The sequence below is a fragment of the Oncorhynchus nerka genome, linkage group LG27 (genome assembly GCF_034236695.1).
Source record: "Oncorhynchus nerka isolate Pitt River linkage group LG27, Oner_Uvic_2.0, whole genome shotgun sequence".
Lineage (NCBI taxonomy): Eukaryota > Metazoa > Chordata > Actinopteri > Salmoniformes > Salmonidae > Oncorhynchus > Oncorhynchus nerka.
Window position 1 is genome coordinate 14861588 of NC_088422.1, and position 16462 is coordinate 14878049.

The window sequence follows — 16462 nt, forward strand, 5'->3', positions numbered from 1 at the left end:
TTGAAAGGCTCATGTAACATGTACTTCTTCTAAGGTCATGACTGAGAGAGGTTGTGTGTCCACAGGGAGGTGCTACCAACCGCAGAGCAGTAATTCAGTTACATACAGAGCATCCTCCCATCCGTCTTTCCAATGTAGTGGGAATGGAGATGGGTTTCAAAAAGGGTGTAACTACGCCTCCTAGTGTCTAACAGGGGAGCCACACATGCAGCACTTACATCTTCCCCGTTGGGACAATAGTAAGCTCCAGAGTCAAGTTTCCCTATATATGCAGGTCTGGGATCAGCTTCCCATAACCTAATCCTAGCCATAACCATTAATGCAAAACTGAACCAAGATCAGCATTTAGGTGCAACTTCACCTTACTCCATAAAGTTATTGACTGATACCTCAGCGCTGGCTGCTTCCTCTGGGACGGTCACTATGGCGACCCTGGCCTCCAGTAGGAGGCGAGGTGGGGAGCTGAAGAGAGGTCCCAGGAGGCGCACGTCTGTAAGCTCCAAAGTAAAGTTCACACCCACTGAGAGAAACACCTAGAAGAGAGAGAAAACTTTCAGCCTGGTAACCAGGACTACAGAGGCAGGGTCAGTGACACAGCACTAGAGGACAGAGAGAGAGAGACATTCAGCCTGGTAACCAGGACGACAGAGGCAGGGTCAGTGACACAGCACTAGAGGACAGAGAGAGAGAGACATTCAGCCTGGTAACCAGGACGACAGAGGCAGGGTCAGTGACACAGCACTAGAGGACAGAGAGAGAGAGACATTCAGCCTGGCAACCAGGACGACAGAGGCAGGGTCAGTGACACAGCACTAGAGGACAGAGAGAGAGAGACATTCAGCCTGGTAACCAGGACTACAGAGGCAGGGTCAGTGACACAGCACTAGAGGACAGAGAGAGAGAGACATTCAGCCTGGTAACCAGGACGACAGAGGCAGGGTCAGTGACACAGCACTAGAGGACAGAGAGAGAGAGACATTCAGTCTGGTAACCAGGACGACAGAGGCAGGGTCAGTGACACAGCACTAGAGGACAGAGAGAGAGAGACATTCAGCCTGGTAACCAGGACGACAGAGGCAGGGTCAGTGACACAGCACTAGAGGACAGAGAGAGAGAGACATTCAGCCTGGTAACCAGGACGACAGAGGCAGGGTCAGTGACACAGCACTAGAGGACAGAGAGAGAGAGACATTCAGCCTGGTAACCAGGACGACAGAGGCAGGGTCAGTGACACAGCACTAGAGGACAGAGAGAGAGAGACATTCAGCCTGGTAACCAGGACGACAGAGGCAGGGTCAGTGACACAGCACTAGAGGACAGAGAGAGAGAGACATTCAGCCTGGTAACCAGGACGACAGAGGCAGGGTCAGTGACACAGCACTAGAGGACAGAGAGAGAGAGACATTCAGCCTGGTAACCAGGACGACAGAGGCAGGGTCAGTGACACAGCACTAGAGGACAGAGAGAGAGAGACATTCAGCCTGGTAACCAGGACGACAGAGGCAGGGTCAGTGACACAGCACTAGAGGACAGAGAGAGAGAGACATTCAGCCTGGTAACCAGGACAACAGAGGCAGGGTCAGTGGAGTACTGGAGACAAGTTTGGTTTGATAAAATGGCCTTATTAGGGAGGTTATGGAAAGCTATGAAAAACTATACAGATTCAATGTTATCTTCATAAATGGCCAGAAAATGTATGAGTATATTCATAGCACGAGTGCATGATCCCACATTGATGCATCAAAATCATATAAAACCATGGCAACCCTGGTCTTGAGTATATCTTTGAGTCCTCTCTTACCTGAGTACTGATTGGCACTGAGTCAGAGGCTGAATCCTCTCCATGCTTGATCAGGACTCTCCCCACAGCCGCCCCCCCTAGCAACTCCTGTCCATTTAGCCCAGGCCCAGTACTGATCCGGTAGCCCACACTGGCGTTGCCGAAGGCCCCAGCCTGGCGCGTCACGTTCAGGGACAGGAGTCTGACCAACCCAGCCCCCCTCCCCACCACAACCACCGCCTGCCGCTCCGCCGCCAGGCCGAACACGCCGTGCGGCTCGTCGTTGGCACGCACCCTGAAGAGGGTGGTACTGCGGTTGGTGTTCAGGGTGGCGCCACCCTCCACGGAGCTCAGCCGGAGCAGGTAGAGCTCCTCCAGCTCGGGCACAGCATCAGGTAGAAGAGTGAGGACCACCTCTGCCCCCCTCTGACCATCCAGGATAACCACGGAGCCGTTGAGGGCCGAGAAGTCCCCCGTTGTGTCAGAGTCACTCAGGATCTGCCAGTGCACCTGAGAGACACACACACACATCTATAACATACCTGTAAATTGGCTGTATATTTTATCGGACAGACAGTGTAATGAACTCGGCTCATACAGTCTCCCAGCAAACCTCAGTTAAAGGGACACACTCAAAGCCGGAGCATTGCCCTTAAAGCCATATTCTGTCTGTAACAGTATGATGTCACCCTCGAGGTGGTCGTACCGTGACGTTGCCCATGACACCGTGTCTGCGCGTGATGAGCAGGGAGATGTTGAGCGGCCCCTCGCCGGCTGTGGGCTCACTGTACACACGCTCTCTAAGGTCCTCCTCTGTCAACTCAACTATACCATTAGGGTCTCCAAACTTCTCAATCTGAGGCACACACACACACACACACACACCAAACCAAGAGAAAGCCACGATTCAGAGAATCTTAATATCAATAAGAGCCTGTGAAGTCATTTCAATATAATGGTTTTAATACAACTGGGGTTCGTATTAATATTGAGATGTCACTCATTGGGACTGTGATGTACCTTGAGTGTGACAGAGCCAGCTCGGGGGTCAATGTCCATGTCACCTGAGAGGAGTTGAAGCACGACCACAAAGGTCTCCGCCACCTCCACCTCCGCATGGGGTAGAATCCTCAGATCAATGGTGCGCAATCCCCCCTCCCCGTCTCTGAAATGGAATGATCCGTTCACGGGATCTCCAATGTCTGTGTTTACGGGTGGCAAGACCTCTTTGGTGTTGGGACCCAGAATGCTCCATGTTATCTGAGGAAAGGAGATCAATGATTCCGATTGGCTGGTATGCATCACTCTCATGCTGGCAAAGACAAGAAGACTAGATTAATATTACTGCCAAATATATTCGGACCAATCGTTCCCTTATGAAAAATACAGAATCAAGACATTATCCGCTGCATAGGCTAACAGGTATGGCAGTGTCATTAAGTTTATCATGAGTGATGGTTATCTGGCAGAGAGATGGTGACAGTGAACAAGCTCTTGTACCTCTGTCAGAGAGACAGAACATGGCAGTTAGACACTAGTGGCCGATTCCGCGAACACAAATTCACCTTCCCTCTGGACTAAAAAAACACTTTCACTGGAGATTCTCTATCGAGCGTTCTTTTTAGTCTGTGTCTGGGACACCGTCCCGAAGGTGTCTGAGGCTACAGACCTAACAAGAGGGAGACAGAGTGAGGGGGAGTGTCCCAGTAGGCTTACCGTAGCATTGCCTACAAACCCCCCCGCCCTCTCCAGGTGCAGGCTGAACTTCAGGGTACTGTTGGGGTTCACCAAGGTGATCACACTCGCGTTCAGGAAACGAACCACGCCATTGGGCGAGTCGCTCTTGGCGATGGTAACCCTGGCAATCAGATGAGTACCCAGTATGGCTCCGCCCGTGGCACCTGACAGCTGGATCTCAAACGTCTCGGCGTCCTCCCTGGGAAAAGAGTTATGACAACTCCACTAATCAAATCAAATTGATTTATATAGCCCTTCGTACATCAGCTGATATCTCAAAGTGCTGTACAGAAACCCAGCCTAAAACCCCAAACAGCAAGCAATGCAGGTGTAGAAGCACGGTGGCTAGGAAAAACTCCCTAGAAAGGCCAAAACCTAGGAAGAAACCTAGAGAGGAACCAGGCTATGTGGGGTGGCCAATCCTCTTCTGGCTGTGCCGGGTGGAGATTATAACAGAACATGGCCAAGATGTTCAAATGTTCATAAATGACCAGCATGGTCAAATAATAATAAGGCAGAACAGTTGAAACTGGAGCAGCAGCATGGTCAGGTGGACTGGGGACAGCAAGGAGTCATTACTGCTCTTTCATGTTCACATCCATTTTCTAATAGAATGTCGTAGACTTCAGATATACCAATCTCATAGGAATAAAATGATCACAAAATGTGCAGCAATACCACAATCAAATAATGAAACATTGTTTCGAGGCTGGGAGAGGAAACATTTTAAAGGTGATCTGTGGAGAGACAGAGAGAGAGACAGAGAGGGAGACGGAGAGGGAGACAGACTTACCTGTCCTGGTCGTCTATAATGGACACGTTGATGTGACTGGTGTTGTGGCCATGGAGGAAGGTGAGCGAGCCGTTGCCCAGGATATAGTCCAGACCGGCCCTGGCAGTCAGACCCCTAGAGGTGTACTCTGCTGTGACCAGGCCGTAGGAACCCACCCTCCTCACCACCGGGATGGAAGCACTGCCCACATCCTCCTCCACTGGAGAGAGACGAGAGGAAGATCAAATACAATCAGTGCATCCCAAATGGCACCTATGGGGCTCTGGTCAAAAGTAGTACACTGTGTAGGGAATAGGGTGCTATTATGGACGGGGACAAATGTACACTTTAATGCTGTATTGTAATACTCCTTACATATTGCATTCATCCAATCACCACTCTCAGAATCCCTCTGTTTTAATAATGTCCATTACATATTAAGAGGATGAAATGACATTTGCTAAAGTGATGCCTGATACTAATAGCTATGTTGAATAGTGTCAACGTGTGTGTGTGTGTGTGTGTGTGTGTGTGTGTGTGTGTGTGTTAGAGGCTGACCTGTGATGTTGACATAGTCAGGGAGGAACTCCAGAACGCCCTCTGAGTTGTCACTCTTCTGGATGACGATCATGACGGAGGAAACATTGCCGATGGCTGGAGGCTGGTCTCGTTGCAGGCCGTGCTCCCTCACACTGAAGTCCACATTACTGGCCACAGGAGGGGGACAGAGGTCAGAGACAACACCACTCCGTCTCACACCCAGTGATGTAAAGGTAAAAATAAATAGATGGATAACACTGATCTCCGTTTGTGGTGAAAGGTGGGTGAACGTTCAAACTAAATAAAAAAGGTAGGTAAAACAGCATTAATCTGCGTTTACCCTCAACTATACCACAGCTCACACCACAGAGACCCACACCTTCCACCTCACTTAGAGTGAAATCCACATGTCTGACCATGGCATTTTGATCACTAACCAGGTTTGGGATTCTCCTCCCACACCTAAACCCCACATCATCAGCTCAGGGTAGAAGTTGTCCTTAGCAACAGATCTAGGATCAGCTTTCCCTCTTCAACCCCCCTAACCTTAACTGGAGGACAGGAAGCACAGAAATTACTCTAGATCACTGTCCAGGGTCTACCTACCTGTCATTGAGGAGCTCCACTGTGGTGATGTTGAGGTAGAACTCCTCAGGTCCCTCTGGGAGGTCGTCGTCATGGATGCTCAGCGTGACCCCACGCGTGGTCTGGCCTGGGCCAAACAGAAGCCTACCCGAGGCACTGGTGAAGTCCATTCCACTGACCGCTACACTGCCTGCTGTCTGGTAGGTTACCCACACACTCCCAAACCTGCCCATGGAGCGCACCACTGTTACATTGACCTGGGGGAGAAGAGAAGGTGGAGGAGGAGGGGGCAAAAATAGGCAGTCATATCATCATATGATGACTCTTGACTAAAACACAGTGTCACGACTTCCGCCGAAGTCTGTCGCTCTCCTTGTTCGGGCTACGTTCGGCGGTCGACGTCACCGGTCTTCTAGCCATCGCCGATCCACCTTTCATTTTCCATTTGTTTTGTCTTGTCTTCCCACACACCTGGTTTCAATACCATCATTACATGTTGTGTATTTAACCCTCTGTTCCCCCCCCATGTCCTTGTCCAGTATTGTTTTTTGTGGTGCTTGTGCACGTTATGCTGGTGTGTAACGGGTTTTGTCCAGTATTGTTTTTTGTGGTGCTTGTGCACGTTATGCTGGTGTGTAACGGGTTTTGTCCAGTATTGTTTTCTGTGGTGCTTGTGCACGTTATGCTGGTGTGTAATGGGTTTTGTCCAGTATTGTTTTTTGTGGTGCTTGTGCACGTTATGCTGGTGTGTAACGGGTTTTGTCCAGTATTGTTTTTTGTGGTGCTTGTGCACGTTATGCTGGTGTGTAATGGGTTTTGTCCAGTATTGTTTTTTGTGGTGCTTGTGCACGTTATGCTGGTGTGTAACGGGTTTTGTTAACCCATTGATTTATTGTTCAGTTCACGGTGGTTTTGTTTATTAATCTGCGCCGTTGTAAATCTGTTTTTTGCTCTCCTGCGCCTGACTTCTCTGCCACCAGTACACACCCCCTACACACAGCTAAATTACTTCATTTACACTTCTGACTATCAACCATTCTATTGCTCCCTCAGCCCACCCTCCCTCTGATAGGACAGGTCAGACCATTCTCAGGCTCTGATAGGGCTGGTCAGACCGTTCCCAGGCTCTGATAGGGCAGTTCTAACCAGTTAGACATCCTCTAGTGAGTTTCACCAATGTGGTTGTTTAAGATCATGGCCCAAGACTGCCCAGGCGCGCTCACCTTGCCCTCCTCCTCAGAGGCCCTGACGAGGCCTTGGACAAAGGAGAACAGGCCGTGGGGGAGATCACTGGCTGCCATAGTGACCGTGGCCCTCTGGGCCAAGGGGCTGATCCCTGCCCCGGGCGTGACTGAGGTCAGGGACAGCAGGTACACACGCCGCTCCTCTGCCGTGTCATCATCCAGCGCCTGAAATTACAACAATAACAAACGCCACTCCCTTCAGCCTGTGACCCAATATCCATACTAGGACACTGTTGAAAATGCATGTTCAATACAATAGGTTACATCACTTCACTCTAAGTAGCAGTCAAGTATTGATATTGGGACACAGTTTTACAATTTACATTGGTAAATACATTTTCACTTAACAATAAGATGAGGTATGATAAAACAAGAACATAGCGATGAATATCATTCCATAGTCAGAGAGATTGTCATACTTTGAGGCGTATGGTGGCGGCAGACTGTCTGTCCCTCATGGTCACCACACCAGACAGCTCCTCAAACTCAGGGGCCACAGCAGGAGTGATGTTCCAGTACACCTGGATCTCTCCAAAGATGCCAGGGCCGCGTACAAGGCTGAGACACACACACACACACACATAATGGTATCATTGCAACATGCATTTGGTCGACATCATATTAACCAAAAGAAGACTTTCTCAACGGCACAACAGAAATATTCTGACCAATGAACCAATGTGAGGCTTTCCCATTAGCCAGTGATATGTGTGTGTGTAACTGTCTGTATGTGTACCTGACCAGAGCAGTCCCATTATAGTCTCCCTGAGGTTCTCCGATAAGGATGCTCCTGGAAGCCTCAGCGATGCCCACTATTCCCAGGGCTGCACGGTCTCCCAGGATGGTGATGGTGGCTGACCCTACAGACACACACCAACCCAGGGGACACAGTTCAGTCTAATGCCCTCCTCTGGTGCTCCTTACACACAAGTTGCCTCTAGGCGTAGATCTAGAATCAGCTTACTCTCCCTCAATCCAAACCATAACCATTAGAACTTAAAACGCAGAAACTGACCTCAGATCAGCTTCTAGGGGCAACTTAATCCCTCCCCTCTCCATAGACCAGAGACCGTGTGTATGTTTAAACACAGTGAGGCAGCCAAAGACACTGACCATTAATGGGGTCGATTACAGCACCACTCTTGGCAGCCAGGAGCTGGACAGTGAAGCTCTCTTCTCCCTCCAACACAGCGTCAGCCAGAGCCCGGATCACCAGCGTTCTCCAAGACTCTGTCTGAGGTTCACAAAGCCTCCCATCAATGTCTTCCCTACAAACTGCAGTTTCAACTTCTAAGATAAACTGTACATTTAGCACCAACTATTATTACATTTGGTATCAATTATTACCAAGTAGTTACTTAGTTAGTTCACATATAGTGTAAAACACTGTTAACTGACCTGCTATCATCTTCCCTACTGACCTCATTGAAGACCAGTGTTCCGTTGAGAGGTGAAAGGTCGTCCCAGGCAGTGTCCTCCAGGCGCCACATCAGTGTCACCGCCCCCTCGCCTTCTGCACTTCGCACCACCGTCAGCGTTGCCATGGCAGCCGGGTCACTAGTGAACTCTGGCTCGCTGATAGTGAACTAGAAGGAGATTTGTTTACTTAGCCTAATAATGGTTTACAATAAGGTTGTATTGGATTGGAAAATACAACTTCTTCCATTCTCTGTAGGACAACTTGTTGGGTGACAATGAGTTGTGACTCACAGTCTTCTCCTGGAAGCCGAAGCTGCCCAGCGGTGAATCGTTGGGTGGGATGGTGACGGTCACAGAGATCTCCACCCCCAGCCTGGCTCCACCAATAACACGCATTAGAGTAACACTGAAGTGCTCCACAGACTCCACCTCCGTGTCATCCACGATGCTGACGTCTATGATGCCCTGTCCCTGCAAACAGAACCAGAGTTTATTTTACCTGAGGTATACATCTTATCCCTCATAGAAGCTCAACTAGACTTAGTGGATCGAAGTTACATAGGTCCCCTAACTTAACTATGTGATCTAACAGGAGAAACTCTCTAACCATAGTTGTAATCAAATCACCTGTCCATCTTGAAAGGTGATATTCCCAGAAGAAGGAGTGAAGTCATTGAGACTGGTAGTGATTGGCCGAGCCTCCCAGTACACCACCACTCTCCCAGTCCTGCCAGCCAATCGCACCACTGCTAGATGGAGGACGTTTCTGGGCGGAGCCACCTCATAGGCCAGCAACCCTCCAGCCTCTTCCTAAGAATTAGACACAGAAACAGAGTTGGAGCATTAAAATGCCTATTTGTACCATAGGGTTAACATACCCATTTGTACCATTGGGTTAACCTACCTATTGGTATTCATTCACTCGTTGGTCAGAGCTTTCAGATAATCTCTAAACCTTAGAGCACCATATAGTTACTGTTGTAAGATGTTGTGACATACTTTAGAAAGGAATGGAGTGTTTCATTCAAGGAGAATAAAGGAATGGAGTGTCATATTCAAGGAGAATAAAGGAATGTAGTGTCATATTCAAGGAGAATAAAGGAATGTAGTGTTTTATTCAAGGAGAATAAAGGAATGGAGTGTCATATTCAAGGAGAATAAAGGAATGGAGTGTCATATTCAAGGAGAATAAAGGAATGTAGTGTTTTATTCAAGGAGAATAAAGGAATGGAGTGTCATATTCAAGGAGAATAAAGGAATGGAGTGTCATATTCAAGGAGAATAAAGGAATGGAGTGTTTTATTCAAGGAGAATAAAGGAATGGAGTGTCATATTCAAGGAGAATAAAGGAATGGAGTGTCATATTCAAGGAGAATAAAGGAATGGAGTGTTTTATTCAAGGAGAATAAAGGAATGGAGTGTCATATTCAAGGAGAATAAAGGAATGGAGTGTCATATTCAAGGAGAATAAAGGAATGGAGTGTTTTATTCAAGGATAATTGTGTAGCATATGGGTAGAGGTAGTAGTGTAAGGTATTACCTGGGAGACGTTGAACTGCAGGACCCCCCGTGGGTCATCGTTCTCCTGGATGGTGACCTCAGCCACCTCCATGCCAGGCCTCTTCACACTGGGCTGGGCCACCCCCGTCAACCCCCCCACTAGTTCCACGCCTGTGATGTTCACCAGGAAACTTTCAGCCAGCTCCGGAGCCTCATCCTGGTTGATACATACACACACAGCCCTCAGGTCTGGAGGACCTGACCAATGCTGTGGGGTATGGTTGCCTGCTATATTAGGAGCAAATAAATCCCAACCCACAGACAGGAACTACTGATCTTTCCCATGTTCCACTTCTAAAGAGCCTTTATTCCCCAATCAACCTTAAATAATGTTGGCAGTTTCAGAGCACATAGAAACCCGGTCCATGTTTTTCAAAACTTCCTCTCAGTCTAAACAAAACACAAAAGTAGTTACCATTAAAATAGCCACTCAACACTGCAATTTACGAGGAATGGATCTATTCCGATGGGAAATAAGTAGTGGGTTTCCTCTGTGGCAGACCCAACACTGGTGGTTTTAGACCTAGTATGGACCTAAGCTGTAGGCAGAAAGCAGCCAGAATAGGCAGAAAGCAACCAGAACAGGCAGAAATCAGCCAGAACAGGCAGCCAGAAGAGGCAAAAAGCAGCCAGAACGGAGCCAGAACAGACAGAAAGCAGCCAGCACAGGCAGAAAGTAGCCAGAACAGGCAGAAAGCCAGTGTCTGCTGAACCAATCTAGATTTATACTGCTGGGGTGGAAGAGGAGAAGGAGAGGAGGAGGGTCCGGTCCCCAGTCATCCCAAGATGAGTCTTGGGGATGGTTTGTCCATAAAGTAATATTCTTTCATTTTCTATTCTATTCTACTATATTCTATGCGTACCGGTAGTATGGTGATGGTGATGAGGGCAAGGGTGGCGTTCTCCTTCATGATGACGGTGCCCTCCCGGGGTGTGTAGTCCTGTGGGGCGCTGGCCTGGTTGGAAGGGGACTTGGATAGGGCTGGTCCTGTCTGGTAGTGCACTGCCACCTCCCCAGAAGCCTCCTGCTCCCTCACAATGGTCAGGGTGACATTAGTGGGACTCTCTTGGGTGAAAAGCAGAGACAAACATGTACAAGGAGCATTAGACAACTTACATAAACCTTATAGCCTGAACAAGGACAGAAACAGATTGGATAATGTGTAGTAGTGAATCACACCAACATCATAGTCCCTGTCAAATCAAGTTATGATCGCTCATGACAACCTACTTTACACAAGTAACCAAACACTTCAGTAGCTTTAAAAATGTACATTTTTCAAATAGGGCTTATTTTTAACTATACACATTAGAAATGATTTTTCCACTGTATAAATAAATGTATAAGAATGCAAACAGCTGGCTTCTTACTCTGAGGCTCCTGTGTGAGGAGGTACTGGGAGTCCAGGTGCCAGCCTATCAACCCGTAGGGTGAGCCGTTGGGCAAGATGGTGAGGAGGGCCTGTGCTCTCTGGGGGTCAATCAGCGCTCCCCTGGAGTGCTGGTCTAGGCCCACCGTGGTGACATCCAGCAGGGTGATGGTGACCCTCTCCTTCAGCTCAGGGATGCTATCTGCTAGCACGGTCAGATTGATGGTAGCCACCACCTGGCCCTGGGAAAACGTCACCTGAGAAACACGGTAGAGGACAACAGGATGGATGTCTGATCCTCTGTAGCTCAGCCAATCCAGGAAGTTAATTTGCAACCAATGAACTAAACTAGAAATGGCACATCAGTTGTTTGGTATCTCTTCTATTTCTCTATATCTAACACATGGAAGTTAGCCATGAGAGAGAGAGAGAGAGAGAGAGAGAGAGAGAGAGAGAGAGAGAGATGGAAAGAGAGAGACTCACCACTCCTGACGTGGGAAAGATATCTTCCAGACTGCCGTTGGCTGCCCAGTGGATGGTCAGTCTCCTGAAGGTCCCTCTCCTCCTCTCAACACTCAGAGAGATAGGGTTGCCCTTCGTCAACTCCTCCAATTCCACAGATAGAGAGCCCTGGAGAGACAGCATCAATGTCAGTATGCACTGTAATATCATAAAGATTTTTACCATTCAACTGTATTGGAAAATAAAATATGAGCATAGAGCGTTAGCACTATAAATTTATGTATGTATAGACATAGAAATGCAAGCAACAGAAACCTATTTGGAAATTGACAGTGAATCAGAGTTAAACAACAGAGAGTACCTGTGTGAAGCCTATGACTCCATGGGCGTCATCATTGGTTGGAATAAGCACGGTCACCTGACCACCAAAGCCAATCTCAGCCCCTCCCTTGGGATTCTTCAGGACCACCCGGAACTGTTCCTCCTCCTCTGGGACATCGTCGTCGACGACGTTCACCGCAATCTCCAACTCCTGGTCACCGGGCACAAAACGCAACTCGCCATAGCTGAGAGTGAAATGCATTACGGTCAGAGAAGACAGCCACTGAAGAATGAACGAAGAACAACAGGCACAAGTGACGATGTAAGGGCCAATTTCCTCAAAGTTTGATCAAACATATGACCAATGCCTCTGGTCTGAATGTAATGGGTTGCCATGAGAACAGTGGGGCACATCTGTACCTGGGTATGAAGTCGGAACGGTTGGAGACAGAGGTGAGCTCATACATAGTGGTGCCTGAGGGCTCGGTGGCTGCTAGGAGGCTCTTAGTGGTGTTGATGTAGGGGAGAGGGAGAGAGAGGAAGTTGGAGGCTGGAGGAGACGTGAGCACCAGGGCAAACAGCGTGATGTCAGACCTCCAGGTGTACAGCGCTGAGCCGTTGCTCCCGGCCAGCAGGAGATGGGCTACGAGACACACAATTAGTAAGAATGTCTCACTCCATGTTCAAGAATGGCCTTTTCCCTCACTCATTTTATGTAATTTGAAAACAAAATCATCTCTAAAATATGTAAGGTGCATTACACTAATAATGGAGCTGACTAGGGAAACGTTCTGTTCTGTTCTTAGTGCCAGTCTGCACGTTCAAACTAAAACAATGTAACTAACAATGGCATCTTTATGCTTTCATTAATAAAATAATGATAAAAATACTCTTTCAAAATGCCCATGTTTATTTAGCTATGGATCCATAATGAATTACTATGGGAATAAATATCACTGAATTACAGAAATATCCTCCAATCCTCTTTATGTATTATGTAATTATTGGCGTAGAGTCACATCATGTTTTTCTATATACTGTAGACCTACCTTAGGCAACATGAGTCTCACTAGTGTTGAGTAATGTGCTGTTAAACGTGGTTTAGGTCTTATTTATTTAAAGAGCATATTGAAGTTAGAAGCAATAGGATTTGAAGCAATAGCCTACAACTATTTTAGCACCATTTCGCGGAGCTCTGAGACAAGCATGGGAACAGGTCTTGATAAATCAATGAGATTGTTATGTTCACTTCATCTCTGTTTGGCTATTGGTTAGGCTAGAATTACAAACATAGAGTGCAGAAATGTTGTGCTTTTAGTGTGACCTTTATTTAACTAGGCAAGTCAGTTAACAACAAATTCTTATTTACAAGGACAGCAGACTCCTTCCTCCCCGTCTGGCAATTGAACCCCTCTAGTACAGCCATTATTGAAAGCTATCAAATGTTTCTCAAAGATGACCTCTGGTGGTCAAACTAGCACTAACTAGCATTAATGGTACCAGTGGTTCACACTTAAATAACATGCCATAGAATTAAGAATAGAATAACATAGAATAGCATGCCATAGAACTTTAAAGGACGAACCACTGTAGCCTTGCTATTGAGAAAGGCTGCCGTAGGCAGACCTGGCTCTCAAGAGAATACAAGCTATGTGCACACTGCCCACAAAATGAGGTGGAAACTGAGCTGCACTTTCAACCTCTTGCCAAATGTATGACCATATTAGAGACACATGTTTCCCTCAGATTACACAAACCCACAAAGAATTTAAAACCAAACCCAATTTTGACAAACTCCCATGTATATTGGGTGAAATACCATCACAGCAGCAAGATTTGTGACCTGTTGCTACAAGAAACAGGCAACTAGTGAAGAACAAACACCAATGTGTGTGTGTGTGTACTCACTGATCCCTGAGGGTAGAGTGAAGGGCTGGGCAGAGGCCAGGCCAGGGTGGGGGATAGACTGGCTGTGCTGGGGGAACAGCTGCTGGGAACCCCATACAAACACCTCACAGGAGGAAGAGGAACCTGGGGATAGGAACACACACACAGACGGGCGGACACACACACACACACACACACACACACACACACACACACACACACACACACACACACACACACACACACACGGAGACACACACACACTGCTTTATGTTATCCCTCAATTCTTTCACTCTACCCTCAGCTACTATAAATGACATCCTCTGAGCCTGCCTGTGGTTTTCCATTGGCCTACGACACTCAAAAGTTTCCCATTGGCTACTACATTGACAGGCTCTTCCGTTTCAACAGGCTCTTCCGTTGCGACGTCCCCCGTCCTCCCACCATACACTTTTCTGTACATTATGCCTTGAATCTATTCTTTCTCGCCCAGAAATCTGCTCCTTTTACTCTCCATTCCGAACACACTAGACAACCAGTTCTTGTAGCCTTTAGCCGTACCCTTATCCTACTCCTCCCCTGTTCCTCTGGTGATGTCGAGGTTAACCCAGGCCCTGCAGCCCCCAGCACCACTCATATTCCCCAGGTGCTATATTGAGTTCTGTAACCGTAAAAGCCTTGGTTTCATGCATGTCAACATTAGAAGCCTCCTCAAATTTGTTTTATTCACTGCTTTAGCACACTCCACCAACCCTGATGTCCTAGCCGTGTCTGAATCCTGGCTTAGGAAGGCCACCAAAAATCCAGAAATGTCTAACTAACTATAACATTTTCCGACAAGATAGAACTGCCAAAGGGGGCGGAGTTGCAATCTACTGCAGATATAGCCTGCAGAGTTCTGTCTTACTATCCAGGTCTGTGCCCAAACAATTCAAGCTTTTACTTTTAAAAATCCACCTTTCCAGAAACTAGTCTCTCACCGTTGACGCTTGTTATAGACCCCCTTCAGCCCCCAGCTGTGCCCTGGACACCATATATGAATTGACTGCCCCCCATCTATCTTCAGAGTTTGTACTGTTAGGTGACCTGTTAGGTGACATGCTTAACACCCCGGCCGTCCTACAATCTAAGCTAGATGCCCTCCATCTCACACAAATCATCAAGAAACCTACCAGGTACAACCCTAAATCCATAACCATGGGCACCCTCTTAGATATCATCCTGATCAACTTGCCTTCTAAATACACCCCTGCTGTCTTCAACCAGGATCTCAGCGATCACTGCCTCATTGCCAGCGTGTGTAATAGGTTGTCGGTCAAATGACCACCCCTCATCACTGTCAAAAGCTCCCAAAAACACTTCTACAAGCAGGCCTTTCTGATCGACCTGGCCCAGGTATCCTGGAAGGATATTGACCTCATCCCTTCAGTAGAGGATGCCTGGTTGCTTTTTAAAAGTGCTTTCTTCGCTATCTTAAAAAGCATGCCCCATTCAAGAAATGTAGAACTAAGAACAGATATACAGTTGGAAGTTTACATACACCTTAGCCAAATACATTTAAACTCAGTTTTTCACAATTCCTGACATTTTGTCCAAGTAAAAATTCCCTGTCTTAGGTCAGTTAGGATCACCACTTTATTTTAAGAATGTGAAATGTCAGAATAATAGTAGACATAATGATTTATTTCAGCTTTTATTTCTTTCATCACATTCCCAGTGGGTCAGAAGTTTACATACACTCAATAAGTATTTGGTAGCATTGCCTTTAAATTGTTTAATTTGGGTCAAACTTTTCAGGTAGCCTTCCACAAGCTTCCCACAATAAGTTGGGTGAATTTTGGCCCATTCCTCCTGACAGAGCTGGTGTAACTGAGTCAGGTTTGTAGGCCTCCTTGCTCACACACGCCAATACATTGACTTTGTTGTCCTTAAGCCATTTTGCCACAACTTTGGAAGTATGCATGAGGTCATTGTCCATTTGGAAGACCCATTTGCGACCAAGCTTTAACTGATTGATGTCTTGAGATGTTGTTTCAATACATCTACATAATTTTCCTGCCTCATGGTGCCATCTATATTGTGAAGTGCACTAGTCCCTCCTACAGCAAAGCACACCCCACAACATGATGCTGCCACTCCCGTGCTTCACGGTTGGGATGGTGTTCTTTGGCTTGCAAGCATCCCCCTTTCTTCAACCAAACATAGCGATGGTCATTATGGCCAAACAGTTCTATTTTTGTTTCATCAGACCAGAGGAAATTTTTCCAAAAAGTACCATCTTTGTCCCCATGTGCAGTTGCAAACTGTAGTCTGGCTTTTTATGGCGGTTTTGGAGCAGTGGTTTCTTCCTTGCTGAAGGGCCTTTCAGGTTATGTCGATATAGGACTCGTTTTACTGTGGATATAGATACTTGTACCGGTTTCCTCCAGCATCTTCACAAGGTCCTTTGCTGTTTTTCTGGGATTGATTTGCACTTTTCGCATCAAAGTACGTTCATCTCTATGAGACAGAACACGCCTCCTTCATGAGCGGTATGACAACTGTGTGCTCCCATGGTGTTTATACTTGCGTACTATTGGTCGTACAGATGAACGTGGTACCTTCAGGAGTTTAGAAATTGCTCCCAAGGATGAAACAGACTTTTGGAGGTCTACAATTTTTTTCTGAGGTCTTGGGGGATTTCTTTTGATTTTCCCAAGATGTCAAGCAAAGAGGCACTGGGTTTGAAGGTAGGCCTTGAAATACATCCTGTCATGTATTGTCATGTTATGTCTTGTTCCTGTTC

The 16462-nt window shown here is 47.1% G+C and overlaps 1 protein-coding gene across 1 annotated transcript in view; it reads right to left on the minus strand.

The window, feature by feature from the left end:
* LOC115111158 (adhesion G-protein coupled receptor V1-like) overlaps positions 1-16462 on the minus strand; it is a 248439-nt gene that overhangs the window by 139575 nt on the left and 92402 nt on the right. Inside the window, exons 49-70 of the mRNA XM_065011405.1 lie at positions 13699-13821; positions 12211-12433; positions 11831-12035; positions 11491-11637; positions 11009-11264; positions 10501-10703; positions 9618-9794; positions 8705-8887; positions 8369-8548; positions 8080-8244; positions 7772-7892; positions 7395-7518; positions 7078-7216; positions 6638-6823; positions 5436-5671; positions 4848-4996; positions 4311-4509; positions 3497-3716; positions 2801-3040; positions 2487-2636; positions 1802-2290; positions 390-533 (exon numbers count right to left, since the gene is read on the minus strand). Of these exons, the coding sequence (XP_064867477.1) occupies positions 390-533; positions 1802-2290; positions 2487-2636; positions 2801-3040; positions 3497-3716; positions 4311-4509; positions 4848-4996; positions 5436-5671; positions 6638-6823; positions 7078-7216; positions 7395-7518; positions 7772-7892; positions 8080-8244; positions 8369-8548; positions 8705-8887; positions 9618-9794; positions 10501-10703; positions 11009-11264; positions 11491-11637; positions 11831-12035; positions 12211-12433; positions 13699-13821 (4259 nt within the window). The remainder of the gene's footprint in view (positions 1-389; positions 534-1801; positions 2291-2486; positions 2637-2800; positions 3041-3496; positions 3717-4310; positions 4510-4847; positions 4997-5435; positions 5672-6637; positions 6824-7077; positions 7217-7394; positions 7519-7771; positions 7893-8079; positions 8245-8368; positions 8549-8704; positions 8888-9617; positions 9795-10500; positions 10704-11008; positions 11265-11490; positions 11638-11830; positions 12036-12210; positions 12434-13698; positions 13822-16462) is intronic.